Source organism: Hesperophylax consimilis, chromosome 12 (genome assembly GCF_061612785.1).
Source record: "Hesperophylax consimilis isolate HC1 chromosome 12, BYU_Hcon_1.0, whole genome shotgun sequence".
Lineage (NCBI taxonomy): Eukaryota > Metazoa > Arthropoda > Insecta > Trichoptera > Limnephilidae > Hesperophylax > Hesperophylax consimilis.
This window is the reverse complement of record NC_142847.1, coordinates 2,567,284-2,592,692: the sequence shown is the minus strand read 5'-3', so window position 1 is coordinate 2,592,692 and position 25,409 is coordinate 2,567,284. Positions and strand designations below refer to the sequence as shown.

General features: G+C 34.4%; 2 protein-coding genes across 4 annotated transcripts; one reads left to right on the top strand and one right to left on the bottom strand.

Moving 5' to 3' along the window:
• Window positions 1-175: 175 nt before the first annotated feature.
• LOC149419000 (ankyrin repeat domain-containing protein 40-like) lies at window positions 176-4,559 on the bottom strand. The gene is made up of 4 exons (XM_089637639.1): window positions 4,369-4,559; window positions 2,691-2,968; window positions 1,330-1,460; window positions 176-845 (listed from the first exon to the last, which is right to left on the bottom strand). The coding sequence occupies exons 1-4, from the start codon at window positions 4,545-4,547 to the stop codon at window positions 660-662; spliced, it is 774 nt and encodes a 257-aa protein (XP_089493765.1). The 5' UTR covers window positions 4,548-4,559; the 3' UTR covers window positions 176-659.
• Window positions 4,560-5,903: 1,344 nt separating this feature from the next.
• On the top strand, window positions 5,904-25,215 carry waw (Translation factor waclaw). 3 transcript variants are annotated; one of them, XM_089637636.1, is made up of 13 exons: window positions 5,904-5,978; window positions 6,023-6,185; window positions 7,194-7,401; window positions 9,033-9,155; window positions 10,422-11,152; window positions 12,315-12,446; window positions 12,743-12,858; window positions 13,824-13,957; window positions 15,608-15,706; window positions 17,101-17,229; window positions 19,599-19,682; window positions 19,915-20,062; window positions 24,606-24,742. In XM_089637636.1, exons 2-12 carry the CDS (start codon window positions 6,109-6,111, stop codon window positions 20,041-20,043), a joined length of 1,962 nt encoding a protein of 653 aa, XP_089493762.1. In that variant the 5' UTR covers window positions 5,904-5,978; window positions 6,023-6,108; the 3' UTR covers window positions 20,044-20,062; window positions 24,606-24,742. The 3 variants fall into 3 exon arrangements, with proteins under 3 accessions (XP_089493762.1, XP_089493761.1, XP_089493764.1); XM_089637635.1 differs by lacking the exon at window positions 5,904-5,978 and having other exon boundaries at window positions 6,017-6,185; XM_089637638.1 differs by lacking the exons at window positions 5,904-5,978; window positions 19,915-20,062 and having other exon boundaries at window positions 6,017-6,185; window positions 24,606-25,215.
• Window positions 25,216-25,409: the final 194 nt, after the last annotated feature.

Genomic DNA, 25,409 nt, shown 5'->3' with positions numbered 1-25,409 from the left:
CTTTCTGACATTAATATTTTAAATGTTAACCTGAGAAAATTTAATTCAACTATCGTTGATACCAGTAAATAAAACAATTCTAGTAGTATTTTTCTTCTAATTTATTTTTTAAAGAAATAAACTATGATAAAAAAATACATTGAACTAAATCCTAATAGATTGTTTTTTTTTTAATTTCAAGCCTGTAAGGTTTGCATACTAATAACTAAAATAAAATGTGTATAAAAAAGTATACAGAAATTTCATTTCCTAAACTGGTTAAGTAAAAAGAATAAAATTAGTATTGCAATCAAAAAATAACATAAGAAGAGATCATTCTTTAAAATAAGAATATGTATACAAATAATATAAGTGACTAAGAAATAATCAGTACAATAGATACGCAAGAAAGTGTATAGTGTCCAAGAAATATTTTGGTATTCTATGAAAACCAAATAAATAAGACTGAATTAAAAACACAAGTAAAAAATTCAGAGTAGTGTCATAAAATTTCAATTATTTCTTATTATAATAGTTTGAACCAGTCAGCCATATAAATTACACAAAGCATATTTAAACAACAATGGACCTAATTTTTTTGACAACTAGATGGGATTGTAAAAAATAAATGCAGTTATTAAAAATAATACTGATACATTGAGACAAACTGCGAGGAGCACTTAATATAGTACAGTTTGGTTTTTGTTGGAAGAGATTGAAGGATAAATGTTATTAGTCGGCATCTGGGGTGGACCAGAGACAACGGCATCTTTTAGGACCAATTCTAACTCTTGGAGCGGCCGTAATCTTCTCACGTCAGCATCGGAGCGGATGCGGGTGTCGGGGAGCTTTCTTATTCGATTCACCTTTGAACATACAAAGATAATATTCAAATTAGCGTACAATAATACAGATTTGCTGATCTTGGTTTGAAAAGATCGGCAGCCATCTTGACTGGCAGCCATGTATATGGGGAGTTTTGGTAATTGTGAATAGGTGAAACCAATCAATAACAGATCAAAATAAAGGAGCTTCCACACCCTTTGATATAATGTACATACATATTCTAATTACAGTGAGAATTTTGTCTAATTTAAAATACATAATAATATTTATGACTTATGTTTGCAGGCCATCACTACAATTAAGGCAAACATTCATAAAAGAAAATTAAATTGTTTATTTTTTGGAATAACTTTATTGAGTAAAACCTCAAATTGTAATATTTAATTTAGAAATCGCTAATATTGTCTTCACTAATTAAAAATTAAATTGGTCGGTTTAATAGTTTACAAATATTATTGAGAAGATTTCTTTTTGAATCAATAATGTTGGAAAACAGATGTTTACCTGTTCCGGTGGAACAGCTAGCTCCTGGCAGCAGACTGCCAGTAAATTTTGATAGGTGACATGTCTAGAAAGTTCCACTTCAATGAAGTCCGTATCGGAAGAATTGGCAATACGGATTTTAATAACCGTTTCTGAAAGTAATACAAAAATTTATTGGTAAAAAAAAATATATCTATTTTTGAATACACATATGTACGGTCGGAAACTTTTTGTGTGAAATTAATTGGAGCTAAATCTTGGTGGGATTTTATAGCATTACTAAATAACAGTACGTAGCAATCTAATTTTTAGATCAGCATCAAAGGATCGATACATATCCCCGAACTTTAGCGACATCAATAGAGCTAACAAAATAAAATACATACATACTTTTGTAACTTGAGCAGTAAAAGATTTGCCTATGGGGCACTCACTTTCGCATGATTCTGCCCCAGCTACATCCAAAGTTAAAAGAGGGATTCAATGTTTATTGGAGCCCTATGAAGTGGTGCGAAAAGCGATTCAAATTTGTTTTCGCTGAATTTGCCTAAACATTGTATAATTCTTGGCAAAGTTAATTGGAATTTTCATAAAAGTTCTTTATATAGAAATTACTGTGTATTCTATTTTAATTTTCTGTGTGATTGAGCGGCACTCAAAATTCAACTTTTAGCAGAATGTATAGGTCGAATGGTATTCAACGCGAATTTAAAATGTGGCTTATCTGTATTCCATTGACAAGTAATGTTGAAATATTCAAGAAAATCTTTACTTCATTCAGATGCGTAAAAAAACAAAGACACAATTCTCGGCAGCGTCAAACTCCCGCCATTTAATCGGTAAATATTTACATCACGCTGGCTTCAGTTTTGTTAACTTAATTTTATATTTTGTCTATATGACCATAATTTTAGTGTGGGACGGGTTCGTAGCTTACATGTTTATGTTATTGCAATAAAATATTCAAGGTTTCAGAACAAGATAAGCGTTTAAAATGATAAATAAAGTCAAAATCGAGCCGTGCATGATGGATATCTGAGCTGATTTGTTGAGCAGTTCACGCGTTCATTGGGAACAGACAGATTGGCTTGATGAAATTAGTATAATACATACTATGAAAAGGGTGTTAGGCTAGGCCTCCAATATCTCCCATTGTTTCTACATATTATCTATTATCGTACCGCGGGAAGTCAGTAATCAGCAAGAGACCTAACCTAACCCTCGCAAATATCTGAGGGTTACTGTACAGCTCAATTGAAATCTGTCCTACTGACGTACCTTGGCTCATCAGTCTATCATGCCTATTAAACCTTACATGTTGTGTAAAGAGTGATGGCTCATTAGCTATTAAACCCCAGCACTTTGTGGAGAAATTAGTTTACCTTGTAAAGAGTGCTGGCTCATCAGGCTATCATGCCTATTAAACCCCATCATGTTATGCGGGGGGTCGTAGGGCAGGCGATCAGTGACAGGGGAGCGACTGTTGGGGGACACGGGGGGGGATTCGCAGGACTGCAGCAGGGTGGCCACCTCCAGCGAGGTGGTCAGATCGCGCGGGGTTTGCCCCGTGATGGTGCGGATGGTGATATCTGAACCCCGCGACAGCAGAAGGGACACCATGGAAGTTTGGGAGTTCTTGCATGCCCAGTGTAATGCAGTCCTAGAAATATCAAAAGATTAGGTGAATTATTTTATGTATTTATTAACATTCTATACCCATTGCTGGCCAGACATAAGCACCTAATAACTACTTGCAATACACTAGCGCCATTACCAGCATACCATCCCGGACTCATCTACCATAAATAACGGCCTTCGTAACTCTCGACTTGATGGGCCACATCTCTGGACACGGACAGCATGCTCGTTTATCCAATCTACGTACTATAAATCCCCTAATTATATTTTATTATATATATATATATAGGCCATACTGCCGATAGCTCCATTGTAGTTATGACTCGTTCACGAACGAGCCACAATGTTGATCTAGCTCCTTTTGATGAGCCGTATTCGTAGGACTCCCGGTAAACTGTACCACGGCTCAATTGAATGGTTAACCTTTTTTATCAGGAGATATTTTAGAAAAATGGCGCCATTAAAATTATCCAAGTATTAATTGTTATTACATATTCAGGGACGTTAACGGCGTCTGACGGTCTGACATCTGGACTTGGATATATATACCTACACCTACTAACTAAATAGCATCTTATTTTTCTCGTGGTATATACCGGTACCAAGTTGTATGATCATTCATACGTTTACACTAGGAGCCATAGCAGGGAAGCCATTCCGAGGGAGCCATATTGGGCACACATATTATTCTCATAGCTCATATGCTCTGAGGCCACGGCTCCCGTTCAATTGAGTCCACTCTTTGAGCGGTACAAACATATTGAGCTGGTTCCGTGGCTATCGCTTGTAATAAAATGAGTCATGGCCCATCGCTACTCCATTGGTCTACATTTATATTTAGAGTCTCATTACTACTGGTGTAATAATCTTGATCTCTATACTTATAGGAAATGATAGTTGTTCTATTGAAACTTCTCCCTCTTTCTCGTAAATGACACGCATAACAGATGTGCACTTATTAGCGGCTAGAAATTTCTACTAAGATTCTTAGTGGAAATAAAGTGAAAGCAACATAATTCAATTACGAATTTTTGCAAAAAAAGCTACATAACAAGGTATTTCATAATAATTTTTACTTTAGTTATATTCAGTGAATTCGCTATGAATTAAATGTGAGAGAATAATTTGAAAAATAAAAACCAGTTTGCGTCCACAAATAATGATAAATTTAAGACTTTGGCAAGCGAAGGATGTAGCAGTCCCTACCTTTATATGTATTATTAATATAGCAAGAGAAACTTATTACTTTTGTAAATAGATGGTTTAATTAAAAGTGGACATCGTGTTATAAAAATATCTTGATTCTAATCAACTATTTCAAAATACATGGATTTGGAACCGTTAGACTACATAATTTGGTATACGAAATGGGAGAGGAGTTACAAAATACATAATAATGTAATCGAAATATCAATGAATTACCAGCCGTTCAGCGAATTTCTTGAATTAATGTCCACGCCACTATCCAAGTACTTTATGGCGGATTCAAAATCTCCCAGGCAGCAGGCTTCTCTGAGCTTTTCCTCCAAGGCGCGTTTATCCATTTCCAATATTTGCTTCCAAAACCTTTGACTTTGGTTGTAGTCCGATCGGATTGACATTTAGGTGACAGTTACTCCAACATTGCCATTACGATGAAACTAATAAATCATAAAATCGGTAATTTTATGAACATTATTCTTAAGCTATGTGTACACCGAAGAAAACTTTTTTTTAATGCTTAAACCACTGAGCCTGGGTCAGACCTCATTTTAAGTAAAACAAATGTAGTGAATTGATAATGTATTCCGATGAGAGGAAGTCTGGTGCAAATAAAATGTTGAAGTTATTGATATAAGATGAGACAAAAAACTTACTAAATTTGGTTGTTGATTTACAAATTATGATGGAAATGACTAACTTTTCAAAAGAACTTCCACATCGAACGTAAACAAGAAGTATCTGTATCAAACCAACACATATTTTTACACACTAACAAAGTAGTAAATTTTTCAAATTGAAAAAATAACAGTAGCTAGTATGAACCAAAAAACCACAAAAAGAAAAACAGTTTGTCATTCATAATCTCCTGGCAATCAAGTCTTGACGTTATTAGTAGCAACAGAACTATCAAATTGAGAGTATTAATTTTATTTATTATTTATAAACGCTCTGATATATATATGCATGTTGGCTATGGCAAGATGTATGTATCATGCATGTTGGCTTTTACAAAAAAAGACAACAAGAAGTTTTTTTTAATGTTTAGATTACAAAAAATAAAAATAAAAACTTGAACATAACGCACGGTAGAAATAAAGTTGCATTAAGAAAGGAATGTATACGAACAAAAAAAATCGGAAACCAGTTTTTAAATTAAATAGATAATAGAAATAATATAAAAAAATAATAAAGGTTTATAATAGCCAATAATAGCGATGGCCACAATTGAAGAATCATGGATGATTAACTCGATCTTTTTGATCATCGAAATATTTCGATTCATTATCATGGACAAATGGATTCTGTCAAAACTCATCACACAGTTCAAAATAATCGTTTTAAAACATCGCCGAAAAAGGAATCAATTCTGTCAAAAATTACAACGCAGTCCGAGACAATCATTTTGAAAATCATTTGAAACCACAGCCAAAAAATTGTAATGTATTTGTCTTCTGTTTTCGTATGATTTTTTATAACTTCCATCGAATCGACGTTTTTGATAATTCTGATTATAAAATCCAGTGTCTTCATATTATTGTTAGGTATTTATTATATGTGATTTACAAAAATTAAATGGATGTCATACACAATACCAAGATCATCTGTACAAAAAATCTTTCTTAGTAACTCTTGTTACAACATTTTCAAATAATCCTCGTGATCCGCTTTGAACGTAACAAACATAAATAAACTGGTAACAAGTAACAACCAACTAAAATGTTTCAGAAATCGGTATTTGATTATAATACCCATCACTAGAAAGCGTTCACCATAGATCAGAAGAAGCATTTTCCACAACTGTCAATTATGATTTTGACAGCAGTGTTTTACTAAAAAAAAAACTGTGTTTTACTAAAAAAAAAGCAGTGTTTTAACCTTAAATATTTCGAGGTTAGAAAACTGTAATAATAAAAATAAAGCTGTTATGAGCTGTATCAGCTCAAACAGTTGTATATAACAATGCCTTCGCTCAGTTATTGCATATTAAGAAGGCTGAAGTTGTATTCTTTAGATTATTACAGATGTTCTATCAAAAGGTGAGTAAATGTTTGCAGTATTATTATTTTGTGTTCGTATCAATAATTTTTAAGTCGGTATTGAAGGAAGCCGATCACTTTTTTAAACATATACTTATCTTCTTTATACATATCTTCAATAATTGAAAAATCACTTGGTACTTATTCGGGATCTCTGACCACTCTTAATTACTACAAAAGGCTGTATCTGCATTTGGGAAATTTTTGTCATTCAAATTTTCAATTAAGTAAAATGATAATTCACTTTCATTGAATGGGATGACAGCCATTTAAAAGTGTGGCCAGCTATCCCGAAAATATATCTTATATTTAAATATATATTATAAATCAAGTCTTCATTTAATTTTTCTTTTATAATTCTATAGCAAGAAGAATGCACGCAGTCAAAAACACAAATTCATATTGTAATTATTTACCTAACCGCTGGACTTATAGGCGTTGATTTAACAATTACTACAAGAAACAACTGTTCACATGCGCAAAATAGGTTATCAGGTTTAAGTACCTACCTAATAACCCATTGGGTTAATTGAGCTATTTGCTCGTATTTAGATTGCAACGAAATTTTCGGAAGTGTTGCTGCGTATTAAAAAAACGTCTAAAATGGCGACAAAAGGATTGTTTCATAAGGTAAATTTTGAACTTTGAATAATAATGGAATTATAATACAACTTTTACCATCTCTCCCAACGTAAAATGTTGTTTCTTGTAGTAATTAAGTTGAAACGATGTGTAATTTCCATAATCTATGCCTATCAAAAGTACGACGGTTAGGAAAATATTAACCATTAATATTTATAACTCTTTTAAAAATATATTATTACTTTACAAGGGATATGGAAAAAAACTCTGACCAAGTTAACAGAGTTATAATTAACAATATACATATTTTCTAAATAACAAATGTAGATCCTAGGAAATAAATTGTACAGCGCCCTTGAGGTGATTTTTCACAAAAACGGCGCTCTACAAATTATCCAATTATTATTATTATTATTATTATTTCAGGTCATACTGCTCGGCTAAAGAAGTGAAAGATAAAGGAGAAGAGAAGAAAAACTTGTTTTTCAATGATATATCTATAGACAGAATAAGAAACTTCAGTATTGTGGCCCATGTAGACCATGGCAAGAGCACGCTGGCTGACAGGCTTCTAGAAATCACCGGAGCAATTAGAGCGGGCGAAAATAAAGCCCAAATGCTCGATAAACTGCAAGTATGTCATTATTTATAGTACCTTTTTACTATGATAAATATTTACTACTTAGACACTACGCATAATTACAACAAAAAAATACTTCGTTTCAACAATTACTATGAAAATTATTTAAATTATGGGAAATGGAACATAATAAAACATTATTTAATCCATTATTATTTAAATAGCAAACAATCTCTTATTATTAAAATAGCAAACAATCCATTATTATTTAAATGGCAAACAATCCATTATTATTTGAATAGCAAACAATCAATTATTATTTAAATGGCCAATAATCCATTATTATTTAAATGGCAAACAATCCATTATTATTTAAATAGCAAACAATCCATCATTATTTAAATAGCAAACAATCCATTATTATTACATAATTACTAGCTGACTAATTGGTTTGGGGTAAAGTTTTGAGGTTGTAAATTCTAGAGTACCTGACAACTGGGTGCATTTTTAAGGTGGAAATAATAATTTTGTATTATAATTAAAGTATTTCTTTCATTTGATCGTGCTATGTCTTCCTCAGGAGTCTTCGATCTCTTTAACCATTCACTTCCAAGTCATACATTCTCCTTACTCCTCTTTATTCATTCATCACTTATGTCTCATTTTACCACAAATAATTATTTGATTCATGTCTGCCTCGAGCATCCCCGACTCTTTCTACCATTCGCTTCAAGTAGTATCATGAAATCCACATTGTTACTGTTAAAAACTACATTACGTCGACTTTACCAATTTGTCTACTCATCCAACAAAGGGACATCCCCAGCATGTCAGGCGAAAATATTTCAACATTTTTGAATACATTCAACATATATTTGAATATATTTTGAAGACGTAAAATAAATACTCATGCAATCATAGAATTAAGAAGAAAACTAGAAGTGCCTTCCATACAAATTTGAATGGAAACAAATGTTCCATGTAGCCCAATAACCCAGCGGTCACTCACCCTCGCCTGAAATCGTAGATCTCCATCCCATTTGAATATTGGAAACACAGTTTTGTATCGGAAATTTCAGCCTCGATTAGTCAAATATTTAGATCTTTGGTGTGGGCGCATTTCAGCGCCCACACCAAAAATGGTGTCGCAAAACTGCAACTCCACTGTATGAGTTGGTGTTAGAAGGTGCTGCTGGGATAAGCCCTATGCAACACGCTCGGAGGACCAGTACCAAAACTATGTCAATCACAATTATGTTATTACGGACAATTCATTTGTCAGTAATTCCTCAACATTTTAAATTTGGGCTTCTGGAACATAAAATAAGCACAGATTGGAGTATAGGAGAAAAAGGACTCACCTCTGTCCATCCCTTCCGTCCGAGGTATCAATTTACACTTAACAATATTCCGCAGTCTCCATTATTTCGAACCTCCGTCCGTACCATCCGAGGTATTAATATTCACTTAAATAATAATTCGCGGTCTCCAGTAATTCAAACATCCAACTGTTCCGTCCCAGATATCAATTTACAATAAATAAAAATATTCCGCGGTCTTCATTATTCAAACGTCCGTCCGTCTTATCCAAGGTATCAATTTACACTTAACAATAATAATATTTTATTTCTTGTGTTCTTCTTTATTCTGTGTATGCAATGAATTCTATTTGTAATCTATTTTAGGTTGAAAGGGAGAGAGGTATAACTGTAAAAGCAGTGTCGGCGTCCCTTAGCTATAACTACAAAGGACAGCAATACCTTTTAAACCTGATTGATACTCCGGGGCACGTGGATTTCTCTAATGAGGTAAGAACAAATAAAATATTTTTTTGTGGATTTAAGAAGTATACAAGTACCACTTAAACGATACAACTGATAGAATCGTATTGTGGACATATCCATGTGCCATAAGTAAGCTCAATTTTTCCTTACTTCTGGTGAAATTGAACATTTTCAAATATCTAAATTCCTAGGAGTCGAAAATTAATATATTTCACACTTATGGTGGCGGTTCATGGGGTTTTTCACTGGGGGTTCAGATTTTCAAGGGAAGGTGTTATATTTATATACATATTTTATCATGATTATGGAGTTCCCTCATTTTTAATTTCAAGCTTTTTTCATACGAACTCGCACTATTTTTTATGTAAACACACTATATTTCGCCACTGTACAATATAGTAGGTATACCTAACAAGAATAACTGTGACAAATCAAGCAATTGCTTTCTAGATGAAAGCCGAAACCAAACTAGGGACATAAGACAATACAGCGTTTGCCGAAACTTTCGCAGCTAAGGAATATAATATTTTTTCTTAAAAAGGGTTGAATTTTAAATACGAAAACAAAAGCATACTCCATTTAGATCTGTTTTACTAGTAGATTTACAAATGAACAAGAAAATACGAATGTACAAAAATTTATTAATAACTACTATAAAGTAAAATAACATTTATCTTGCATCTAGTTGCAAGGTCCAGCTGCCGGCGCGGGCGTAAGGCTTGGCCAATCTCGGTGACACTTGTCAAACTCCGGAGGTCGCGTGGCATCAAACTATGTAATAGCATTAGTGCTGCCATCGTTATACCAATCCGGCGCACAAGGCTAGAATTAGTTTTAGCGTAAGTTATTGGATTTCACCGTAAGGGGGAATGTGTTGTTTTGTTTTTTTTTTGTAAGAAGTATTTTGTGCTGATTATATAGCGCACAACATGGGAATATCGGGTTGCTCTTCGACTTCAAAGACATAAATTTTAATGGCTCGCTGTTTATAATGTGCTAATATGTATGTATTATTACTATGCCAGTTTGTCTTATTTTCTCATTATTTTAATGGGGTTCACTGCTTATCTATGTCTGTACAGCGGTAAGTATATACAATAGTATAGTTAGTACTTATCTGTTAATGGTAAGTATTTAATAATGAGTAAATACTTATTATTAAATACTTTATATATAAAAGCGAATACCGCTTAAGCAAGACTATGGCATCCCCAATTTGGGTACTGGGAAAAGAAGCAGATGGGGAAAGTTTGTAAAGTGGTTTTTATTTATAAGAATGAACTCTTACAGGTGGTCAGATCAGTGCAAGCTTGCCAAGGTGCTATATTATTAGTAGATGCAAATGAAGGTCCCCAAGCGCAAACAGTGGCCGTGCACTCTTTGGCCGTTCGGCAAAAATTAGCCATAATCCCGGTCCTTAATAAAATAGACCTTCCGCGAGCCGACCCCGTGCGATCCAAAAACCAACTCAAAACCCTCTTCAAGATCGAACCGAAAGACGTACTAGAAGTCTCGGCAAAGAAAGGCTGGGGAGTTAAAGAAGTTCTCGACGCCATCGTGGAACGAATTCCCCCTCCAACTGCAGCCAAAGATGGTTACTTCAAAGCGTTGGTGTTTGATAGCTGGTACGATAAATACAAAGGAATCATGTGTCTAAGCTACATTCAAGGTGGATCCATAAAGCTAGGAGATTCGGTGAGATGGTACGCTGGAAATAAACTGCTCACTGCTAAATATATGTATCTCTTAACTCCAGAAGAGATACCGGTTGAAAAAGCAACCGCAGGACAAGTAATCGTGATCGGTTGTGGGCCGAGGAGCGGAGGCGCCGTGGGAGATGTGTTGATCTCCGGTAGTATTCCCTTTGATCCAGTCGAAGAGAAGATCGACAAGTCTGGGCCACGACACATGGTGTTTGCGGGGTTATATCCTGCGGACCAATCTCAACATCTAAATGTGCAGAATGCTCTCACTAAACTTTGTATGAATGATGCGTCTGTCAGCTTGGCTGTAGATTCCAGGTAAATAAGCTTTAGATAAATAAGGAACGGCTGCATGGCTTTTTTCATACTAAACATAAACCCGTTTCTTTCTTAGTGCAAGTGCTTTTTGTATTGTGAAAAATAATTATATTTCCGTTAGTGGAAAACTTAGCATAAGGATTCCATTTTCATAATTTTTGACTGAGTCTCTGTCACAATACATTTTGTTACACATGTTAAAAAAAAATCAAAGCTGAAATTCTTTTTATTTTTATGGTTTTTGTGGTGAGTTTCATTCTCCATACCATTCCATGATAATATATTTTTTAATGTACTATGTTTATATCATTGTTTTTTTAATGACAGCTGTATCATACTTAAAAGCCATTATCAAACTCTCCTGACAGAATAGACATCCAAATAAAATGACAAAAATGATAGTCCATCAAAACAAAGTTGCACAGAACGCCGACGGGGCGTGACTGTCTCCCTTACTGTAATTTATCAATAAATTAATCTGAGAGTATACAGTCAACACGCATTGTAATATCACCATTTAATTGTGCGAAAATAAAATCTGCTTACTAGGCCTTTTTACAATAGCTCAAAAGTTGCTGGCTGCGTAAAAAATCCCAAATTGGGGGAGCAAAAGTTCAGGCTTGTTTACAAAACTGAATATTTTGTTAAACTATTTAGTGAGACACTTTCATAATTGTGTTATAATTTACCCATCTCACTCATTTTTACTTTTTTAACTGTTTTTACGAACATTCCGATTCTATGCAGCAAAGTCCTACGTTGGACTCATTGCATTATTTTAGTTTTTTGCGCAGGGTCTGGTTAATTCAATGTTCGCTTTTTGAAGTTTAACGTAAGACTGATGTTGTTGACTTCTGTCTTCATTTTATGATCAAATGCTGCAGTCAAATTATTACTAGTGATTTTTGTTGTATACTGTGACACGTAATTATTGTGTATGGTATATTTAAACTGTTGATATTAAATAAATTATTCAAAGCATTCCCGCGTGGTGCCAAACATATGGTCAAGTGGTTTGCCGCTAGCTCGTCGAAATGACACCCCGATTTTATGTTAGAGCAAGTCATCAATTTGGATGTCTGTGCCTGACAGCAATAAAATAAAAATATATTCATTTATATTGTAAGTTGTTCACAATTTTTTTTGTATGTTATTTATTCAGTCCAGCATTAGGACAAGGCTGGAGGGTTGGATTTCTTGGATTATTGCATTTGGAAGTTTTTACTCAACGCCTCTTCCAAGAACACAAAGCCGAAGCAATACTGACAGCACCTTCAGTCCCATATAAAATTAAGTATGATCTATTAAAATATGTACGTTTTTTCTTAAGTCACATCAATGGTACCAATGTTTCACGTCCCCCCTTTATGGAAAGACAACTCCTTGGGAGTCATGTTGTGGCATCGGGAGACATAGGCAAACACTCAATGATAACCCTGGTAAACTTCATTACAATAACTTGAGCTAATGTCAAAAGAAATAATGTGAAATGGAACAATGGACCTATGACCTGAGTGAACTACGCAGACTGTCTCCATTTTAATGTGAAATAATGATCAATTTTAAATGAATCATTTTCAACCCTTACAGGATCAAGGGTGCTAAAAATATTAAACTCCACGGAACGGACATAATCACAATCACAAACCCAGCCAATATTCCAATGATGTCAAATATTGAAGAATTCTACGAGCCTTTTGTTATTGGTGAGTGCTGTACAAATTATCAAATTATTCTTGTTATTATATTTTAATTCTGATTGTTAGTTGTTACCAGAGTATAATGGTTCCATGATAACTCAACACAGTGACAATTCAACACACTTTTAAAAAGTGATATAAAGTCATTAGAAACGATGAAATTTTTTTTTTTTAACCTACCTAACCTAACCTAACCTACTTAACCCAGTTAATACAGTTTTTGTATCATCACTTTCCATGACTTTATATAACTTTTTAAAGATGTGATGAATTATCATTGTGATGATTTATCTGGTCACCGAGTATAATACATGTATATACTATTTAACTGAAAATCTGCTTTTTTCAAATAAGAAAATACTTTTGAACGTTGAGCTCTGGTAGCATGAAATTTTGTACTCTTTTTTGTCTTGAATTTCTAAGTCAAACAACTATTTTAGTTCGTAGTGATATCCCCATCGCAAGCTACAGAGCTTCAATATAATTATATGCATTTAACTAAAAATAGGATGCTCGGTAAATACTTGCATTGATTATCTTCAACTTCTGTTTTGTTTTATTCTCTTTCGTCTTCACTGTATCTTCAAGTAAACTTCATGTAGTATCCTTTTCTCTTCACACAACTATGTCTATGTAACTTTATGATGTAACAACTACTAACCTCTCTCTAAATAGTATAAAATAAAGTCGCTATCCGCATCTATCTGTTTGTACGCTTAGTTCTTCTAAACTATGCAATGGATTTTGATAGGGTTTTCAATGTTATTTAGAGAATTTCTTCCGGAAGGTTTATATATATAATACATGCATATAACATAATAACACTTTCCTAATACATGCGAACACCTCAGCACAGGTTCTCCTAGTGAGGTGTTCACAAAACCTGTGTAAACTGTCTATAAAAAAGTATATAAATAAATAAAATAAAATTGTTTTTCCATATTAATTATATAATTTTAAATCTTTTTTAGGAACAATAATTACGCCATCACAGTATATAGGAACTGTGACTGCTCTATGTATGGAGCGAAGGGCCACCACAATGCCTACTATCCCCATTGATGACTGTAATATCATGATGCAATTTCGTCTGCCTTTGTGTGAGGTTAGTTTAATGTACATAATTAAACCCTAAAAATACAACAAATTAAATGATGTAAATAATGATTAACCACATACATACATGATGGCAACACTATGTAACAATGGCAACATCTATACCATCTATGGACTAAGTTGAAAACCTTCTTCCAAATTTGTACATACCTGCCATCTATTGACTTATCAAAACCTCCCAACAAATTTATGCATAACTGCTCTCTTACATCGATTAATTTTCTAAAACCTTCTACCAAATTTATGGTTCTATGATATCTCAACACAAAGAAAATTTAACACACCTTTAAAAAGTGGTATGAAGTCATTAAAAGTGAAAAAAAAAAAAATTAACTTATAAACCTAACCTAGTTTTGGTTTCATCACTTTATATCACTATGTGTTGAATTGTCATTTTGATGGGTAAGGCTGGCCGCATACATACGTTTTCCGTATTCGATTTCCGAATTCGTTTTCCGTATTCGGAATTCCGTGAGACTAGTGCAAACATTCGTTTTTCTTCATTCGGAATGTATAAACGTCAGTACCAGTGTTGCCAACAAGGGTGATATATTTGACGGCCGGCGTGGTCTAGTGGTATACGCTTTTGACTACAGATCCGACGGTCGCGGGTTCGAACCCGGCGTGCGCAAATAAATTTTATTTGATTAATTTGTGTTATTTCACAATTAATTAATTTAAAATAATATATAGTATATTTGCGGCACGTTCCAGAGTGGAAGATACTCTCAGTATCGCCCTGGTGTAAGACCACCATTCAGAATTGAAACGTTGCTTGAAATGGCTTTAGCCGTGTTTGGTGACCAGATCTGAATAGCCAGGTACTTCCCCACCTTCCTCTTCCTCATCTCCCTCCCCTCCCCAATACCCTCAGCCTCACAACATACCCCAATTGGGGATGCCATAGTCTCACTGGCTCCAGACGGGAGCAGTTGGGACTCTTGTGCGGTAATACTGTAAAAAAAAAAAAAAAAAAAATATCGCCATTTAGGCTACTCAGAGCGAGAATCGGCGCCGAAAAAATCTAAAAGGCGACTGGTTGCCAATTAAGCTACTTCAAAAACATCAATTTTAAACACGTCCCGAAATTCTCTAGCCACCCCCCCCTCACGAAATTTTTATTTTCACGTAAAAACATCAATTTTAAACATGTCCCACCTAACAGCAAATTCGGCTACTTTACGCTACCTTATGTATGAGAAACGGCGATATTAGGTCAAGATCCGTTGGCAACACTGAATTACTGAACGGAAATTTCCGAACGTTTGCGTCGGCACAAACAAAATGTATGCAAGAGCTGCGTTCCACATAACGTCATTAGGTTTTTTCCATTCGGTTTCTCCGAACGCGCCGGCTTGCATTCGGAACGTGCGTAAGGAATTTGTTCCGTTCGGAACTAAAACGAACGTGTGCGTCAGTTAATGTATTTTCTACTGATTCCGTGCATTCGGATATCCGAATACGGAAAACGAATTCGGAAATCGAATACGGAAAACGTATGTATGCGGCCAGCCTTATCCGGCTACCCTAATTTATACCCCACTGCCATCTATTGACTAAGTTAAAAACCTTCTACAAATCAAGCATTATAATGATAATATCCGCATTTATTATGTACAAAATTCATTATCTTTTTAAGGTGGTGTTGGATTTTCATGATATGCTCAAAAGTGTGACCTCGGGATATGCAAGTTTCGATTATCATGATGATGGCTTCCATGTCAGTCCACTTACCAAGGTAAATCACTTAAATTTGGAATATACAATCAATCAAACTCTATTAGTGATAAGCGATAAGACTAATGAGGACATTGGCAGAAGCGTGATTGCAGTAGTCACTAATGAGAAGTCATCATAGGATTGGCAGAGGAAATATGACAGACAAAATGGAGTTTTTGAGCATCCATAGCGATTGTCAGGAGAAGATGGAAGGAGGAGTCAGTACCCGTTTTGCTGCCCCGGGAACCATTTATTGGATAACCGACACCTCTGCCATAGGTCACCCCAAGTGGTTCGCCACATTTGGTGACTTGGCGGGGGTGCCCGGGTTTATCGGGTGAGGTGTGTTCAGGTCTTGGCAACAGATGCGCCTGCCCAACAGGTGCGCGGCTGGCCGGTTTAGACCTTTGACCTCTTCAGCTGGTCTCTTTTGACCCATACACCGCAGTAGGAGGGATGAATTCATACGTTCTTCACTCCTGGACACACTAACCCTTAGATTCCTACCCACCCCTCACACCTTTTTCCTTCCCAGAACTTCCTCCACACAGCATCCCAAAAAATGACATAGGCCCTGAGGGAAATTAAATGTTCCTGTGTGGGGTTAATGCAAAAAAAAAATACTTAAGGCGATGCACTACGTCGTGTAATATTTTAAATTGAGCCGCTTACAATAACAACCCTTACGTAGATGGCGATAAGGTTTAAATTCCCACTTTACGCCATCCGCCTGTTTTGATTTATGCAAGAAAAAAACATGGCCAAAAAGTGCCTTTTATTTTATATTGTGGTTGTTCAGGCATAAATATTTAATTTTTTTTCGATCATTTTATAAATAACTTAATTTTCCACATTATACAATAAAATCATAACCGAAAATGGGTTCGTAAGTAGGAGATTTTGAACTTTAAAGCAGTTTTCATAGGCCTTTACATTATTTTTTTCTGGGCTTATAAAAAGACTTATGTAAAAAATACTCGATTATTTCAAAGGCCAAGATGTATTCTACTCACAGTATTTAATTAAAGCATCTGAAACATTTCTAGGCGACAGATTTTCAAACCAAAAATACATCATTTTGCATTACTACGTATGGCATCGCCTTAAGAGGAAACATAACTAGCTATTTTGGGGAAACTACCTATTATTTTTGTGAATACAATTTTAAAAAAACAAGTAATTTATTATCAAAATAGAATCAGCTGGTGCGCGGTGAAAATTTTGCATCAGCCGTCAAGAAGTTAAGCATCTCATGATTCTTTAGCATGAGGTGCAAAAATCAATTTATGCATATGATTTTTTTCTATAAATGGATATTTTCAACCTGGGAACCATTTAAGCTTATTTGTTTATCTGTTGTGTCATAGAAATTGGTTAAAATATGCTTTTATAAACATTACTTTCTTTTTGAAGCTGGAGATTCAACTCAACGGCATGGTAATAGACGAGTTGAGTCAACTTGTCCACGTTAGTCGAGCCAAAATGGTGGGAAGACGACTTGTTGATAAACTCAAGGAAATGGTACCGAGACAGATGGTGCAGGTAATGATATAACTTTTTTATTGTAAGTATGTATTGACAAGTTCTTCAAAATTCTTATTTTACTGATGTTGGGAAAAATTATCGTAGAATTGAAAGAATTTTACATAATCATGATCTTTTCATTGTTTATCACAGCAACAGAATACATTAAAAATTCTCGATTTTTTTTCTCTCATTCTCTTTGGATTCAAGTACATATTATTTGAAATCAGTTGCAATGAAAACAACTAGGTTGGGTAGGTCACATCAAATACTATTATAAACTACAAGTGGTTAATACTTCGTCATAATACTAGCAACATACAACAACGCAGACTGCTAGAGTTTTAATTTTTTAATTCATTAATTTTAAAATTTATTAATGTAAAATAAAAAAAATATAGGTATTTTAAATAATAAATAATTTCGATCAAAATGAATAAAAGAAAACCAACTCACATAACTTAAACCGCTAGTTGTGCTGGTGTAGCATGCTGCCCACTGCCATTTTTTTTTAGTTAGTATATTAGTACAGTTAGTATAGGTTAGTAGCAGGTATTAGTACCAAACCCTGCTAGACCCAGTGCCAAAGTCTGAAAACAGGTCTCTCAACTGTCAGTTCATTTTCTACAGCATGCCTAAATGCATAAATAAACCACTCTCTAGATCGATATCTTCGGGCTTTTTGTATGGCCCCATTTTGTCACCCCCTTAACCACAGACGACCACAGATAAAACGGTCATTTGGTCCAGACAGGTAAATATATTGTGGACCATAAATAAATCTCAAGGCCATTTAAAAAAGTGCAAACATAGACAATATAACTGCACCCAGCTAACATCGTTCATTCACTAGCCCACAAAAAATATATTTTAAAAATAAAAATATTGGAATGCAGGAAAAGGAAAATAAAAAAAAAACCCACAGCTATGCACACATAAAAATACTTTTTATTTTCAAAAAGACAATGGACAGTAATACAAAACAGGGTCAGTACAACCGATGTATTGAGCATTGATTTATCATTGAAGTAGAAGATAAAACTAATATATCTAAACAAAACATGAAACAGAACAAGACACAGAAAAATAAAAAGTAACGGTCTCAACTAGGAATCGAACCCAGTCTTACTGCAACAACTTAATAGGATTTAATTTGACCTTGCACAAAAATACAAGAATATATACACAAAATACATATTCAACAAATTTAAGTGTGCCACAGCACTAGAAGTTATTCAAATTCTCCTGCAAGGGTTTCATATAATTTCCACAGCTTTGTCGTCAGCAAACATCATGGAAAATGCTGGTTAAATCAGAATACTTACATGATGCAATTCTGGAGAGGTTTAAATGACCTTGTATGATGTAATCGTGGCTTTTTTTAGCAGTTTTAGCATCCTAATACGTGGTATTGTATCGCATCGGAATACGGATAGGTCTGAAAAGGAAAATTAATTAAATTATTAGCCAATGAAGTACATTCAGAAATCAGGAACATTGTATCAAAGAACGAGAGGTTAGTACCTGTATTTTACAACGGGTTCGGGTCCTTCTTTCGGTTGATGGAGATAGACCGGATAACACACTTAACACAACACGGCATTAATTTATCACCTTGAAGAATTCTAGCACGTAACATTATTTTTAGATGGGTGAAAGAAAATTCAAAATATTTACGCTAAAAACTTCAACTGACTTTTCAACTTACGAAATGGCGTCTTGGAAATTACCGTTAATTTTTATCGGAGCATAAAGCATGCTTAGCTTCTCTTTCTGTTACACAAGTCGCTATGGTAGAGAGCGAGAGATCAAACTACAATTTTTGCTCTAAGCCAATGAGATCTGAGCTTTCAGCCACAACAGCTTTGTCTATAAGAATTTGGGTATTGAATAACTCCTCCCACCAGGGTTACAAGGTCATGCGGGAGTTATACGCCCCTGCCTAAATGCTACCATATCACAATGTACAGATAATTTGAAAATAATTTTTATTTTCGCATTGTTCTCTTTGCAATTGACTGTTTGAAATTAGAACAGAAATACAACTCAGTTGAGTAAGAACCATCTACACCACTTTATTTTTTAGTAAATAATGAGAGTACCTACCAGTGGCGGTCTGTGACTTTTCAGTGAGCTAGAATGGTAAGATTGAAAAATTACATTATTGATGTTGTTACAGTGAATTTTTTTTTCTTTCAAATTTTCCATTTTTATATGAAGATTTTCGTATGGGGATGCTGAGCTTCCTCAAACTGAAATAATCCTGAAAATCAGCTGTTACAACATCATTAATGTTGTAATTTTCAATCTTACCACACAAGTCAAATCAAATAATAGCTGAGAAGAATCATAAAAATTGTATTTATAATTTATTATTTCTGTTTTAGATTTCAATCCAAGCTGTATCGGGAGGAAAGGTTCTTGCGAGGGAAAATCTTCAAGCTTACAAAAAAGACGTGACTGCAAAGCTTGTAAGTAAAAAAAAAATGGGTCAAAAAAGTTTCTAAAATTCAAATGAAAAAACACCATTGCTTTAAAATGCTTCAGTCAAATATCATATAAGAAAAATGATTTTCTCTTTAGTGAAAGTACAAGGAATGAACTTTTGATTTCAGATTCTTTTTTGACGAACAAAATTATTGATTTCTTTTGCAGTGACATCAATCTTGAAGTGCGTACATATTTCAATGTATTCTTTTGCAGTACGGTGGGGATATCACAAGAAGAATGAAACTTCTAGCGCAGCAAGCTGAGGGAAAGAAAAAAATGAGAAGCATTGCCAACATAAGGATACCGCGTGACACATTCATAGACGTCTTGAGAAAACAATAGACAACTTTAGGATAATAATGTATTTTATTTGTTTTCTTATGATAAATATGACAATATTTAGGAACGCAATTTAAATATATTTTTTACCGTAAATCCACACATCTCGCAGATGATATAGCTTTCTTCTTATCATCCAAAAACATCGCACCCACTATCAAATATTCCAGATGCCCTTTGCACATGACTCACTTTAAATGGTCTTGAACTTTCAGTCCAGAAGAGTCAGTCCGTCACTCTCTCAAACTGTCAAATATACATAAAAATCCACCTGTCCAAACCCCAATGCCTCTGAATTAAAATTTTTGTGAGTAACATTTGATAGGAAACTTAAATGGTCTTCCCATATTCACAATATAGTTACCAAATTCGAAAAGAATTTAAATATCATCAGATCATTAACTGTAGTTTGGTGGGGTGCTCACCCTACTTGCATTAAGTTGCTTTACAATGCCCTCATTCTTATTCGAAGTCATCTCGGCTACGCCTGCCTACTTTTTAGTTGTGCATCAAAAAATGTAACTCAGTAAATTAGACAAAATTCAATCAAAATCTTTGTGAATAATAACTGGAGCGATGCAATCGTCACCTATCAATTCCCTTCAAGCAGAATGTTCTGATCCCACTTATTTAAGGCGGCAACTATTTGCTAGCAAATTTGTTTTTAAATGTTTAAATTCTAAATGTCATTAGGTTATCCCCAGTCTTATTATTCAACAACCCAACACATTCGTCTACTAAAATCAGAGCTCGAACTAAACCTCTTCCTGCCATCTGTAAAAAATTTCAGTCTCTCAGATCTCCAAATTATCCAAAATGATCTTCTTCCCTTATACAAAATAAAATATAGTCATGTCACCCTATCCCCAATAATTTTAGAAGGGATCATCGGCATCCTTAAAAGCCATTTCAATCTCCCGGCCTCGTACTGTTAATACATAATGTGTTCAATGACATTATTTCATCTAAATGGCCTCTTCTATTTATTGATGGCTCCAAATCTCCAGACTCTCCTAACTTTGTTGCATATAGGTATTAACATATACCACAATAATTCTAATGACAGAATATTTCAATCAATTTCAAACCAATTTTAAATATGTTCAGACGAGTGCTTGCAATAATTGAATCTCTCAAATGTATCATCAAAGATAATTTTGAACATTCACTTATTGCCTCCATTCAAAGCTTTGGTAAAACCGTAACTCTGATTTGGATTCCAGGACACGTTGGCATCGTGGGTAATGATATTGCGTATTCCTTGGCAAAATAAGGAGCATCCAACCCTATTGTTACCCTCGTAAACCACAGTCTCCTATCCAAATTTTTTCCATCCTCATAGATAGATCTCGCAATGTTTGGTCAGAGTATTGGCACATTGCTAGTCAATCCAAGGGAGCCTGCTATGTCTCAAAACAAAGGATTATCGCATCAAAACCACAATTCCTCCATTTCTTCAAAAGATAAATTTCTTTACTTATTCAAATGAGAATTGGACATTGTTCCGTTCCTTCTCATCTTTTCAAAATTCACGTGTTTGACTTCTCAGATTGTACATTCTGTAGTCTAGAAGTCCCCCTCTAAACGAATATCTTCTCTTCTATCAAGCATTATCTAAAATTGCTTCCCCTCCATTCAACATCTCATCTCTTTTATGTCTGAATTCAACTCCAATCTTCCATATAATTTTGAAATTTGCCTATTTAAACAAAATTGATATATAAATTCACCTCCCCTCTCTCCATCATTTGAAATGATGGCCTAGAAAACACCCTTGAAGGGTGAAAGCCAGAAACAATTGGAAAATCTCATACATCAAATCTAAGAGGACAGATAATTTTTCACAAAATATATAATTATTAATTATAATTCAACATTTTACACACTAAAATAATACTGTTAGTACAAATACAAATATATTAAAAAAATGATGTTACTATCATTAGAATAATTAACAATTAATAATAATAGGGTCCACCACATTAGTCCACTCTTAAAAAAAAGTTCATTTTCAATGTGTATATTTATCTCGAATGTATTATGGACACTTGCTAACTTTCTTGATTCTACTGTTTCTTAGGAGTGACATAATATATAAAACTTACTTTTATTCTGAATTCGGTTAAATATTTATTGAGATCTAATCGACGATGCACAATTTTACTATATTATTATTATAGTCCAGTAAGTGGGGGATAAAAAAGGGCTCCACCTTGCAAAAGGTTAGGTAGTAGCGATTTTCACATATGTTGTTAAGATTGGGACTCTAAAGAAAAAAAAAAGTTTTCGACCTTGGGGGGGTCGAGCTCGATCCGCCATCTTGGATTGAAGGTGCCGAAATTTGGTTTTTTCAAAATAATTATGAAGTGGTTGATTTTACAATCAAATTGTCGAAGGCAAACTTAAAGACAACTAAATTACCTACATTTTTTGTGGAAAGTTTTTTTTTTGTAAGTCTAATAGATAACGAGTTACAGCGGTTGAAAGAAGAAAATTTTGACAAAAAAATGTAAAACCCCAGTTTTCTTTATAAATTTTGTACGAACATATTACACAATATCATTTTAACGTATTTCTACGTTACAATATACTTATATAGCATCATCCGTGTGCTCGATGACGTTGATTTGTTATAGTGGGATCCTAGTCTACAGCTGACTTGGCAACACTGATTGAGTCCTGGTTACAGGACGTTGCCTGGATGCTCATGTCTGCAAATGTTCTTTTCGGTGAAACAATGCCAGTTCAAGTTTCACAAGAACGATTTTTAGCCAATGAAAATAACAAACTCAGTCTGATTTCGATGCTTACAAAGCAATTTATACAGGATGATTTTACAGTTAAGCAGGCTGAAGAAGATGCTGATGAGTTGATTGTCAATACTGCGATTTCCTTGTGTTCATCATATGATGCTGTTTTCATTATTGGCGAAGACGTTGATCTCCTAGTTCTGTTGACAGCATTAGCACCACCCAAAAGTAGTATATATCTTCGCAAACCCGGGAGAGGCAAAACTTTTGAAAGACTGTATTCCGCGAATAGTGTGAAATACAAAGAGGCGGCTGAGAATATTCTGTTTCTTCATGCCTTTAGCGGCTGCGATACAACATCGTCCTTCTTCAACCAAGGAAAAACAAAATTTTGTTCGCTTGTGCAAAACGACACAAGACTCAATGCCATGATAGGAATCTTCAAACAACATGATGCAACACCAGAAGACATAGCAGTTGCAGGAACACGCTTTCTTGTTGCTTGTACGGGGATGACATGGATAAGGAAACCTTGGAAGAAGTCCGCTACAAACGTTTCGCAAAGTCGACAGCAAAAAGCAAATTCAATCTTGCCTCTTTGCCACCAATGAACGACGCTGCACGGTACCATGCATTTAGAACGTACCATCAAGTCCAAAAATGGTATGGAATCCAAAAAAATCCAGAAACTGGGGCTGGAAACGTGACACCAACGGGCTTGTTCCAGTACGAATGACAAAGAAACCAGCACCCGAGACTTTATTAAAATTTATTTCATGCAATTATTGTAAAAAAGGATGCGGCGTTGCATGTAGCTACATGAAAGCTGGATTGAAGTGTTCTATTGTATGTGGGTGCTGTAATGGTCAAACATGCCGAAATTCGCCAGAGGTTCACATCGATGTCGAGGACGAAGAAGAAGAGATTTTGTCAATGGAAGCCCAGAATCTCAGTATCACAGGCAATGAGTTAGATGATGACATTGATGACGAAGACTGTTATTAAGTAACATAATTTATAGTAACATAATTCATAGTAATGTAATATAATTTCGAAATCTACCATCGCTGGTATATCTGTGGAGTAGACCTACTGGGGATACCACAATAAAAAAATGCACCATGTTCCCCACCTCATGGTGGTGTGGAAATGAATTAACAAAATTATTATAATTATGTAATGAATAACCCGAAAAAATTACAAAGTTAAGAATTTCATCATTTTTCAGAAAAATATTCACATTTCCGCCACTGTAACTCGTTACCTATTAGACTTACAAAAAAAAACTTTCAACAAAAAATGTAGGTAATTTAGTTGTCTTTAAGTTTGCCTTCGACAATTTGGTTGTAAAAACGACCACTTCATAATTATTTTGAAAAAAACAAATTTTGGCACCTTCAATCCAAGATGGCGGGTCGAGCTCGACCCTCCCAAGGTCGAAAACTTTTTTTTTTCCTTAGAGTCCCAATCTTAACAACATATATCAAAATCGCTACTACCTAACCTTTTGCAAGGTAAAACTCCCCACTGACTGGACTATTAGGTATATTATCATTTATTGAACAACTGACCCCAGAATAAAATCACAGAAAAATATATTGTGTAGAAAAATAAAATTCTGAATTCAAATATAGAACATTACTTTTAGCATAGCTACTTACCTGATTAGAGAGAAGATTAGAAGGTACCTACCCAAATCAATTCACTGGAATAATTATTCTTTCTATTGCAATATATTATTATGCATTCTGTTGTGAGGAGGAGAAATATGCTTAAATTGGTTGAGTAATTTAAAATTTGTTTAAATTATTTCAGCATGGCGGAGACATCACAAGGAGAATGAAACTTCTCAGGAATCAAGCAGATGGAAAGAAGAAAATGAGATCTATAGCTAACATTCAAATACCCCGCGATACTTTTATAGATGTGTTGAAAAACAAGTAATATTTGAATGCTAATTTAATTTATATCAAAGTGTATATAGTTTTAAAATAAATAATAACATAAATCACAGGTTAACACCAATACTAGTTAGTTTTAAGGACGGATGATTACAAATTACATTTGTTTCTCAAATAATAAAGACAAAAAATATGGCTGTTACATATAAGTAACATCTAAAACTAACAATATGTATTTGTCTATTTAATTATAATTATTTTACTATCACACTGTGCAAGGCAACTTAATTACTAAAATTCCTTAATTCCTGTGCTATAATTCAATAGATAGAGATCAGTGTAAATCTTAACCTATTCACTGCAGACTGCACCATATTAGTGTTGGGCAGGACACAATATCAAATGTCGCATACACAAAATGTACCACACCACACCAAACACCTCACCAGCTCTCACGATGCGCAAATAACATGTGTCTCCAGGGCTACTTCCAAATACTTGTGCAAATACTTTAAAAATTAATAAATATATATATATAACTTTAAAATAGTCTTTATACCATTATTGTTTACATTATGTGTGACGGCCTCCATGGTCGAGGGGTAAGGCTATCGGCAAGCAATCTGGAGGTCGCGGGTTCAAATCCCGACATGCGCAAGTAAATTATATTTATTTGTATTGTTTCACAATTCCAAAGTGGTAGATACTTCAGAATTAC